A 9,761-nucleotide genomic window follows, 5' to 3' on the forward strand; every position below is an offset into this window, starting at 1 on the left:
ATACTTAATGTTTATATATGCTTTACATATTCCAAAGCACTGCCATTTGTTTCCTCACAACCATTTGAGATGTGGACTGTGCCGAAGTGTTAGCTCCTCTGTTGTACGGATGAGGAAACAGCCCAGGAGACGGGGGATGCCTTGCGTACGGCCGTAGGGCCAGTGAGAGGAGATAGATGTAGAACCTAAGACTTGAGACATCAATTCTTAGTCTCTTCCTTCCTTTCTGGATTCTTGGAATAAGTGCAAGTATATACGAGACTATAATATTCTTAATTTTTAAAAGGAAGGTTAATGATTTATGTATATTTTTTTAAGGCAGGAAAATGGACTCACAGTTTTGGATAGTTTTCAGATACAGAGATTTAGAGCAAAGTTGTTTTCTTAATAACAAAATAACCCAGCCTTTCATTTCCTGAGTGCTCTGGTGCGTCATGGATGTGACGGTGGCCAGTCACACTGAGCCGTGGTCGCAGTTCTGCCACTGTCTCTGCTGAGTGGCCCGGACCAGTCGCTTCCCCTCTGTAAGCCTCTGCACTAGGTATTTTAAAAGTGTGATCTCAGAATCTTAGACAATCTAATGAAGGTGATACTCTCTGTTTTAAAGATAAGGAACTCCATATTTGTGTTGCTTTGATGATTAAATGAGATGACTCAGTAAATAATAGTGTTTTTAATGATCTGGGAGTTTTTAAGTTACCTTAATTCTTACGTTTCCCCAAATATATGGATTTAAATGTTCTTTACTTTAGATTATTAACTTTTTCATTTGGCTTTTTTCAAAGAGCTACCAAGAAGAATACACAAGTTGAGATAATTGACTGAACTTACCTTATTTTATTTATCTTAAAGTTGCATGCTGAATTGATCAAGAATCTAAACATGGCCACAAGCCATGGTTTGAATTACTAAAGCAATTATTTTATGATTAATTAAGTCAATACACTGTGCTTTCTTAAAGGTTAATAAAATAAGACCAAAAAACTTGCCTGGCTACTAGATTTACATGGGAGAGTCTACTCAGAGCTGCTGAATCTTTGCCCCTACCTCATCCTTGGTTAGAAGGCTGGGTGATGCTATTTGGGGGGCAGTACTGCATGTTTTCCAGAGTCCCATGATGCACTGCTAAGGGTGATAAGCCTTGATATGGCCTTTTCATGTAGCTCCCACCCTTTTTCAGATTGCTTTTCTGGGCCTGACCTCCCACGAGAGAGCCAGCCTGCTGAAGCAGAGCAGGCACATGAAACAGCCGTTGTCCCTCAGGAGGACGCCATACAAGTAAGTGAGATGTCTTCTTTCCACTGAGTCCTGTGGAAGATGCCAGCCTAGCCGTTGGGTGTTCAGGCCAGTGCCACCCTCAGCCACGCTGCTGTCTTCTAACTTGCTATCTGGTAGAGTTGACCCTCTTATTTCTTGGAAGCCTCAGTGGCAGGAGGTGAGTGGTAAGGTCATGAGCCCCAAGGTGGTAAGAATTTGGGATTTAGTCTTTTGGACTCAGCACAAATAATAAGTGATTTTGACGTTTTGCCAAGATGGGGAATCTCTCCAGTCAAATTGCACAGTCACAAGGTTGCACAGTGCTGGCATGAAGTCACTGTGAGATAATGAAGCATGTGGCTGAGAAGGCCAGCCACAGGCTCTCTGTAGAAGGCATTAGGTTGTGAGCTTTGCCAAGATTTCAACCTGGCTTTCCGTCACCAGTAATTATTTTAGCCCTATTTTACCGTGCCTACCTGTGTCAGGGAGAAGCTAGTTCCCCAAGTTTGGGATATGTTCTTCCTAGAGCACTGGTTGTATAAAACCTGTCCTCAGTTGAAAATGGGAGTTTTTGTAGAAGGTCATCATCTTAAGATATGAACAGTCAGGCTTTGAAGCTTATCTTCCTTCCTGTCACATATACTGGGGTCTTGGAGGCTGGGAGTGCTGCGGAGGTGACCCAGAATCCTCTGTGGATTTGAGCGCCCACTGCATATCTCGTGGGCAGTCTATTTTAGAGCACATTCGCGGTACAAGATGAAACTGTTAGGTTGTTAGACAGGAAATCAGAGACTGGGGTGTGACTCTGATGTGTGTTTAGAGAAGAAGAAAATGACCTAATTGGGAAGTGGTGGCTAAAGTGATGGAGAGCAGAGAGTATTATTAAGCTTGTGATGACTGTTTCAGACTGGCAGAGATGACAACAAAGTCCCTTTCTCAGTGCCTTAACCAGAGGAATACATAGTTACTGAAGTGTGGAGGCCTCTGTAGTACAGGTGGAATTATAAGCTGACCCTTGAGAGTTGTGGGGGGGCATGATGGAGATGGAAGGAAGGGTGTGCCGTGCCCTGGAGAAGGGTCTCATAAAGGGACGGAGGTGAGAGCCGGGTGTGTTTGGGGACAGCCGAGTAGTGGCAACCTCAGCTGGAGGAACTACCGGTAAGGCCTATGTACCATTTTGAATGTAGCTTCCAAATCCTGCCTGAACCAGTTCTGCCTTGTCTTTCGTCCCCTAAATGACTTTCACACATTGACTGGGCCCTTGAAATTCCCGGCGTGTCCCTCCACTCCCACCCATCCATTCCGTGTAGTCGGCCCTCCTCTGAGGAGACTGCCTTCTGAGTAGCAGTGGGACTGTCCTGCCCACTGTCCTGTCACTGAGCAGCAGCAGGGCACAGGCCTCCTCATGCACAGCTGTGTTTCAGTGTGTGCAGGGGGTCGGGTTAGGTTTGAAAGATAGGGCATGTGCCCAAAAACCCAGGTTCCTCACAGCTGGAATAGGTAGTATGCGGGCGCTAATGGAGAAGAGGTGATGCTGAAGACTGCTGTGGGCAGAGAGGCACCAGAGGGGAAGTGCGCCTGGGCCCCGGCCTTGACTGCTGGCGGGACTTGAAAGGGTGAGGGGTTACCTGCGGGAAGGTGGTGGCAGGAGGGTTCTGGGGTGGGAGAATGGCCCCCACAGTTGTGATGGTGGGAGAACCAGGGCCAGAGTAGCTGCAGGAAGAGGTTTATAGAGCTTCGGGAGCTGGCACCTGAGGAACCTGGGGGCTTCGTCGTGTAGGTAGGTGATGAGGATCCCGGCTCCCGGGGTCCGCAGCGTTGTGGATGAGACGAGACCAAGTCACACGGACTACCAAGTCCTGTGGAGGGAAAGGACTTGGCTGTGGCACGGCTCCTCTCTCAAGAGGAGAAAAAGCCTCCCAGCGCCTCAGCCACCCTCTCAAGAGGAGAGCACCCGACCCTTGCCTTGACAGACTTTTATTGGGTTCAATTTGCACAGGAATACAGGGTATATACATGAAGCTCATCAGTCATTGTCAGGCAGAAATGATTAAACAATAGATAACATTCAAAGAACTCTGAGGGCTTATATTGAGTCAGGGTCAGATAGTTAAAGGGCTCTACAACGTTGGGGAACAAACTCACTTCCTACTTGCCCTTATCATTTAAATTGAGGGTATTAGCAAAGTAGGTTTCATAAAATTTTATGCATCCTTTCTTAGGCCTGATCGCCCTGGGGAACCCGCCCTTTCCAGCACAGGGCTGCACTGCCCTCTGTCATTGTTTCAGCTTAAGTCAGTCAGGGAAAGTAAGGCAGCCAAGAGATTAGGAGACTTCTTGCAGACAGAATTAGGATGCAGGCTATGTCAAAGCTGAGGGGTGAGGGTCCATCATCCCCTTTTTCTACAGCCCCCCAAGTCCTTGCCTGAGGTCCCCTTCACCACCATGCCTGTCTTAGGTCGTCCCTCTTTTGAGGAATCTTACCCATCATTGGCTAACGAGTCATCTGCCTGGGGCCAAGCAGGGTGAAGAGAAAGGGGGCAGAGGTGGTGCCCCTACAAGGAAGATAAGCTTTGTCTCTTAAGTGGCTTATGGTCCCTTAAGTCCTTTACTCAGCCTTAGCTACAGGGGATTACAGCTTCTGAAACCAGGCAGAGCAGTTCCCAACAGGTGGGGCCTGAAATACAAAGATGAGGAATTGCAGTTGAGCTTCTGGGCAGAGGGATGGATGTCTTTAAAGGGTTCTGGTTGGGAGGTGAAGGACTATGAACACATCGGAGTTTTGGAGGGCAAGACCATTTCCAGTGTGTAAGATGAATTGGAAGGAACTGAGATGGACATCATTCAGAGAGCTGCATAGAAAGTTGAAAAAAAAAACCAAACACATCTTGTTCACTGTATTTTTTTCTGGCCTGTCTGGCCTTTGAGATGAAGTCTGAGTTGGGGCAGTGGGGATGGAAGGGAAGAAACTGATCAATGGCAGTGACCATTCCCATGAGTGGGAGGGCCAAAATGAGGTTATTTAGTTGCTGGGCAAAAGCCAGAGGCTCTCCAAATTAGGGGTTTGAAGTTCCAGAAGTGGAACTGGGCTATTTTTAATGTCCTATAAGCCCAGGACGTGATTCACCTCTGGAGTCCCGTAGGATCTCCAAATGACACTGCATATTGTAGAATCTCAGTGAATGTTTCTGGTACGAGTGAGTGTTCGTCAGGGGCTCCAGAGGAAATGTATTCAGACGTGTCCTCTTCCTCTTCCTTTCTCGGCAGCCTGGGGTTCACACGGAACCTCGCGGATTTCTTCCAGTGTGGCTGCTTCGGCTTGGTGAAGCCCTCCGCCGTAGACTGGACGGCCCAGTACACCATGGTCTTTCACCCAGCCAAGGAGAAAGTGCTTCGCTCGGTGTGAAGCAAAGCAACTCCAAGCTCTCCGATTTGTTTGTGTTTGTGTTCACACCCTGGTGTAAAAATGAAGATGCAGAGTTCACCTAAGCCCAGAGGAAAACACAGGTGGTTTTTAAAGCCATTTGGTGAAAACAGTTCTTGATAAAGGCATTATACTTTTTTTAGATTTAGCCACAGCAATCTTGGCAAACATCTAAAAAATTTTTTTATATTTTTTGCAAATGCAAGTTACTTTGGGGGGGTGATAATATTCACTAATTATGGATAAAATGTGGTATTTTCAGATACTTTATTGGCTGTTTCAAAATAGTACTGTTCTTTCAACTTGTCATTTTTGATAAATTATTTGTTTTTGTTTTATCTATAAATATGTAAAAATATTTAAATAGACATACTGTTTTGCCTTCACACTTAATAAAAATCTTTTTGTAGTTCTGTAGTTTCTGAGACTTAACATTTTTAGAATGTTAAACTGAGCAAAGGTGTATGTGCAAGACGAACTGACTCGCGATTCCAGTCCTGAGTTGAGAGCATGCTGAGAGCAAGGAGCAAGGTGTAATTTAGTTTTCCATCTTACTTGAGAAAACTGAACATAAGTCTTAAAGGTTAATTATTATTTTGTACTCAGTACCCCTAAATATTAGACTGTTGTGATTATAATTGCTCATTTCTCTTGTTCTGGAGGAAATGCTAATTGAACTTCAACTCTTGGAGCGATATATATACTCATGCCCTTGGGCGAATCACTTTCCTGCTGCAAAGCCTTCCTCGGGTTCCCCTTGCTCTTGGGGGAAATCCAGGGGGCCCTGAGGAGAAGAGCCTCATGTGGTTTACCAGTTGCACCCGGACCCAGCGTTGCACTCTAACCACGCTCAGCGGATAAGAATCTGAAGAAGTGTGTTCCTTCTCCAAGGTTCCGTAACTGCAGAGTGGGGTGAGCAGTTGCTCCAGAGTCCTGATCACCTAGAACACTGCCTGACACGTCTGTGCTCAGTAGCTGTTTGAATTTGTTGAGTTAGTGCAGGATGTGATCTGATCAGAATTGGGTCTGGAGGCTGATTCTCAACGGGGGGACAGAGGACTTTTTCGAGCTCTGGCCCCCCTCCCTTCCTCATGTAGATGTCTAATGTATATCTTAGACTTAACATATCCAAAATTGAAGCTGAGCTTCTGAGTTCTACCCTATCCTCTCCTCCACCACACACACAGAGATTTAAAAAATAGACGAAAACATATAATACATTTAAAAATAAATGAAAAGTGAATAACCCTGTTCCCGACCCTCCGTCTTCATATCTTGGTCTTCTGATACTTAGGACAAAACCTTCGTATCTTTTCCTGAATCGCCCCTTTTCTGATAATATGCAAGAGTCATTTCTTTAAGAAACCCTGGCTCTCTCTGGAATATACCCAACGTTGAATGCTCTGGGCCCCCGTTGCTGCTACAGGTGGCAGCTGCCATCACCTCTGGTCTGTGACTTACCAGTTTTCTTCTTTTGTGTCCCTCCACCCTTGCCTGGCTCTGAGGAGTCCAAGTGATCCTTGCAAAAGACAAGTTGAAGCATGTCACTCCTCAGCGTAGAACCCTCTTCTGCTGGCTCCTCGTTTTACCTGAAGAGGAGCCAGAGCCCTGACCGTGGCCGACAGGGCCCTACGGGATCTGACTGCTGCTCCTGCACCCCCGTTGCTGACCCCAGACGCCTGCCACACGCAGGCACGCTTTTGCCAGCGGGTGTTTTCTGTGCCTGGAATCCCGCTCCACATGCATGGGGGGCAGTGCCTTGCTTCCCAGCATGTTTTAGATGTCAGCTTCTCGATGCGGCCTATGCTCACCAACACTTTATAATTTGTAATGTCCGCCTCGTGGACTCTTCCTCTTTACTCTGTTTTTTTTCTTATAACGCTTACCACCTTCTAACATTTTATAATTCACTATGTCTACTGTGTCCCTCTCCAATCCTTAGACTGTAAGGTCCACAGGGGAGCTTCGTTTTGTTCACTGGTGTATCCCAAGACCTAGAGTATTGCCTAGCACTTACTATGTGTTCGGTAAATATTTGAGTGGAATAAGTTTGTTGAATGAATTGAAGGCTTTTAAAGCAGGCCATGATGTGATCAGAGTTGTATTTGAAGACTGATTCTCAGCTGGGGGCGGGTCAGATGGACTGTTTCAAGTTGTATCTTCCCTCTCACCGACCCCTACCAAGTGAGTGTTCTCCGCTTGTGGTCCGTAGACGGTTTCCATCAGAATCACATGTGCAGGTGGGGCGGGGGTGTGGCATCCAGGAGTCTGGGGTCACGTGCTCCCAGTTTAAATTCCTCCTCTCAGACCTTCCAAGTCAGTGTCTGAGAAGTGAGTTCTGGAATCCACATTTTCTTCAGCTTCCCCAGGTAATTCTTACATGTACATGCTATAGTTTGGGGATCATTTTTGCTTAGGAAATCTTACCTCCACCATTCTAGTTTTGGCTTCTCTCAAAGGTACACAGTGTAAAGTTAAAAAAAAAAAGTTGGAGAATCAGTGTTTTATAGCTAGACACCTTGGGTTTGGATCCCGGATCTACCACTTACAAGCTGCTTTTACTTTTTGGGCAAATGACTTGACTTCCTGGTGCCTCAGTTTCCTTGTTTGTATTATGGGGATAGTAATAGTATAGACCTCCAAATGTTGTGAAGAGGATTAAAAGTGTTAATACATATAAATGACTTAGAATTATAACTGGCATGTAGTAAGAACTCAATAAATGTTGGTTATTCAGGAATCTTTGGAGCATGAGAGAGAGAAGCTAATGGTGGGGAAACGTGCCAGGTTCACCCTTCTGTCCGTGGTATGTGTTCTGGGGCCAGGGTTCCACAAACCACTGTTTCCCTGCCAGCTGACTTTCTGTGACACTCCATCCCTAGAGCGGAAGGAAAGAAGAGGGGAGGAGAGGGTTACTCCATGGTACGTGGTGGCTATTCCTCTCAGTGGCCCTTCACCCTGACGGTGACAGTTGGAATGAGTGTCTGGCGTTTCCCCCAGAGCAGCTCCATTTGGCCTCTTAGAAGCACCAGCAGTAACCAGGCGGGGCTTTCTCCTCAGAGGTCTGATTCCTAGTCCCTGGGAGACTGTTGGTCGGGGCACCCAAGTTAGGACACCCACCTCTGTTCTCTCTCCCTGCCCCAGAGGTGGTGGCTGCTTCCTGCCTTACCTCTGTGTTAAGTCAGAGTGTCCTTCACATGTCCCAAAATATTAGCAGCTGTTTAGCCAACTCCCTCTAGTATTTTCTTTCTGTAAAAAAAAAAAAGAAAATTGTGTGGTTTCTGTTTTTCTGACTGGGCCCTGACAGACAGAGGATATGGCTAGGCAAGAAGTAGTTAATGGGCTTCTAACTACTCTTAATAATGGGCTAGGCGAGAAGTAGTGACGGCACAGGTGTGATCTGGCAGGCTCAGATTACCGATTGAATGTGGGGAAGAGGAGGAGGAATCAAGGATGACTTTGAGGTGTTGAACCCAGTGAAGGAGAGAAGTAAGGGAAACAGTGGAGAGGCTAGGTGATGAGTTGGGTGGTCGGGGCCAGTTGTTTGAGGTACTTGTAAGGTACACAGTGGAAAGGTCAAGGAGGCAGCAGGAAAGAGTGCAGAGTTACCTGCACAGAGGGGTGGATGAGATCGTCGCAGGAGAGAGGTGGAAAACTGAGATGAAAATCAAAGGGGAGCTTCCTTCCTGAAATGAAAACATCAATTTGAAAAAGAGACCAAAGGTGACAATCAGTGAAAACAGAACGAAGTGTGAGAGCCCTGGCGGGGGGCGCGCAGTTGGTTGGAAAGTTGTCCCGTGTGCCGAAAGTTTGCAGGTTTGATTCCCAGTCAGGGCACACGCCTAGGTTTCGGGTGTGACCCCTGGTTGGGGTGCAAATGGAAGGCAATCAATCAGCGTTTCTCACATCTATGTTTCTCTCCCTTCCTCTCTCTAAAATCAATAAAAAACCACATCCTCAGGTGAGGATTAAAGAAAAGTGAGAGAGGAAAAGAGGAATGCGAGCTTATGGAATATGGATTTAAGAAACCGGAGAAGGGGGAGGAGAGGACTGGGAGGAGGTTGGGTAAGAGGATAATCAAGAGGGTACAGTGCGTGGGATTCGAGAAGAATTCATTTCAAAGAGGAAGCAGTCAGCGGTCAGGAGCGAAGGAGAGGTGAGAAAAACAATTGAAGGGAGACTGGAGGGCTGATGATTTAGGAGGTGGGGTGGGTTGGGGTGGGGCGGGGTGGCTGTGAGGAAGGGAATCAGAAGCCAGGTGCTGAGATCTAAGGAGTAAGTGGACTCTAGTCTTGCATACGGTTTACGGTTTGGCTCTGAAAGGAGAGGAGAAGGCCATAGCTTGAGGGTGAGTAGAGAGGTGGTGTTTTTGTTCTGTTTTAAGGCTAAGACAAACCCAGTCATGCTATTCGGGGCCAGAGGAATGTGACCGTTAGGCTCTCTTGCTGTGACTCTGTGTCTTTTCCCAAATATCTGTATGGTCACCTAGGAGATAACACAACTGAACCATTTTTACAAAATTTTGATGTGCATGGACTGGATGGGCACCAAGCAGTGAGAAATGGAATGTCTCAGACGTAACACATCCCGTGTCTCAGGCGAGCATTGGCCTAGGGAGTTAGCGCTGCGATACACATCTCCTAAATCTCGGTGGCTTCACACGACGGAAGGCGTGTTTCTCCTCTTGTGTCAGTCCATCTCGCTGTTAGCAGGTGTTTTTGCCTGCAGGGACCCACGCTCCTTCCGGACCTGGTGGCCCCACCATTTCCTAGGGCCTCGGTGTCCCCTGGGCCTTCCACATTCACTGACGTGGAGGGGATGGAGACTCTCCCAGAGGTCTTGGAGGTCCGCCCTCCATTGGCTAACTGAGTCCCGAGTCCCAGTCTGTGGCGGGAGCGTGGGAGACGTGGTGGAGTGGTGTGCCCGAGGCGGAGGAGGAACACGAAGACGGTTGGACCACACTAAGGTTCTTTCTTTGTTTTTTTTCCTCCCCAAGCTTCTTCACTCCGCTAGATAACACACTCTTCTTTGAAATCCTTGCAGAATTGGCATTTAGTCCTGCCTGCACTCTCTTCCACTT

General features: G+C 47.0%; 1 protein-coding gene across 2 annotated transcripts in view; it reads left to right on the forward strand.

Moving 5' to 3' along the window:
- ZDHHC13 (zinc finger DHHC-type palmitoyltransferase 13) overlaps positions 1 to 5,098 on the forward strand; it is a 45,378-nt gene extending 40,280 nt beyond the window's left edge. For both annotated transcript variants that reach the window (XM_028517168.2, XM_036029136.1), the window contains exons 16-17: positions 1,181 to 1,278; positions 4,525 to 5,098. In XM_028517168.2, the coding sequence (XP_028372969.1) occupies positions 1,181 to 1,278; positions 4,525 to 4,663 (237 nt within the window). In that variant the 3' untranslated portion in view covers positions 4,664 to 5,098. The remainder of the gene's footprint in view (positions 1 to 1,180; positions 1,279 to 4,524) is intronic.
- Positions 5,099 to 9,761: the final 4,663 nt, after the last annotated feature.

This window comes from Phyllostomus discolor, chromosome 6 (assembly GCF_004126475.2).
Source record: "Phyllostomus discolor isolate MPI-MPIP mPhyDis1 chromosome 6, mPhyDis1.pri.v3, whole genome shotgun sequence".
In the NCBI taxonomy this organism is placed as follows: Eukaryota; Metazoa; Chordata; class Mammalia; order Chiroptera; family Phyllostomidae; genus Phyllostomus; species Phyllostomus discolor.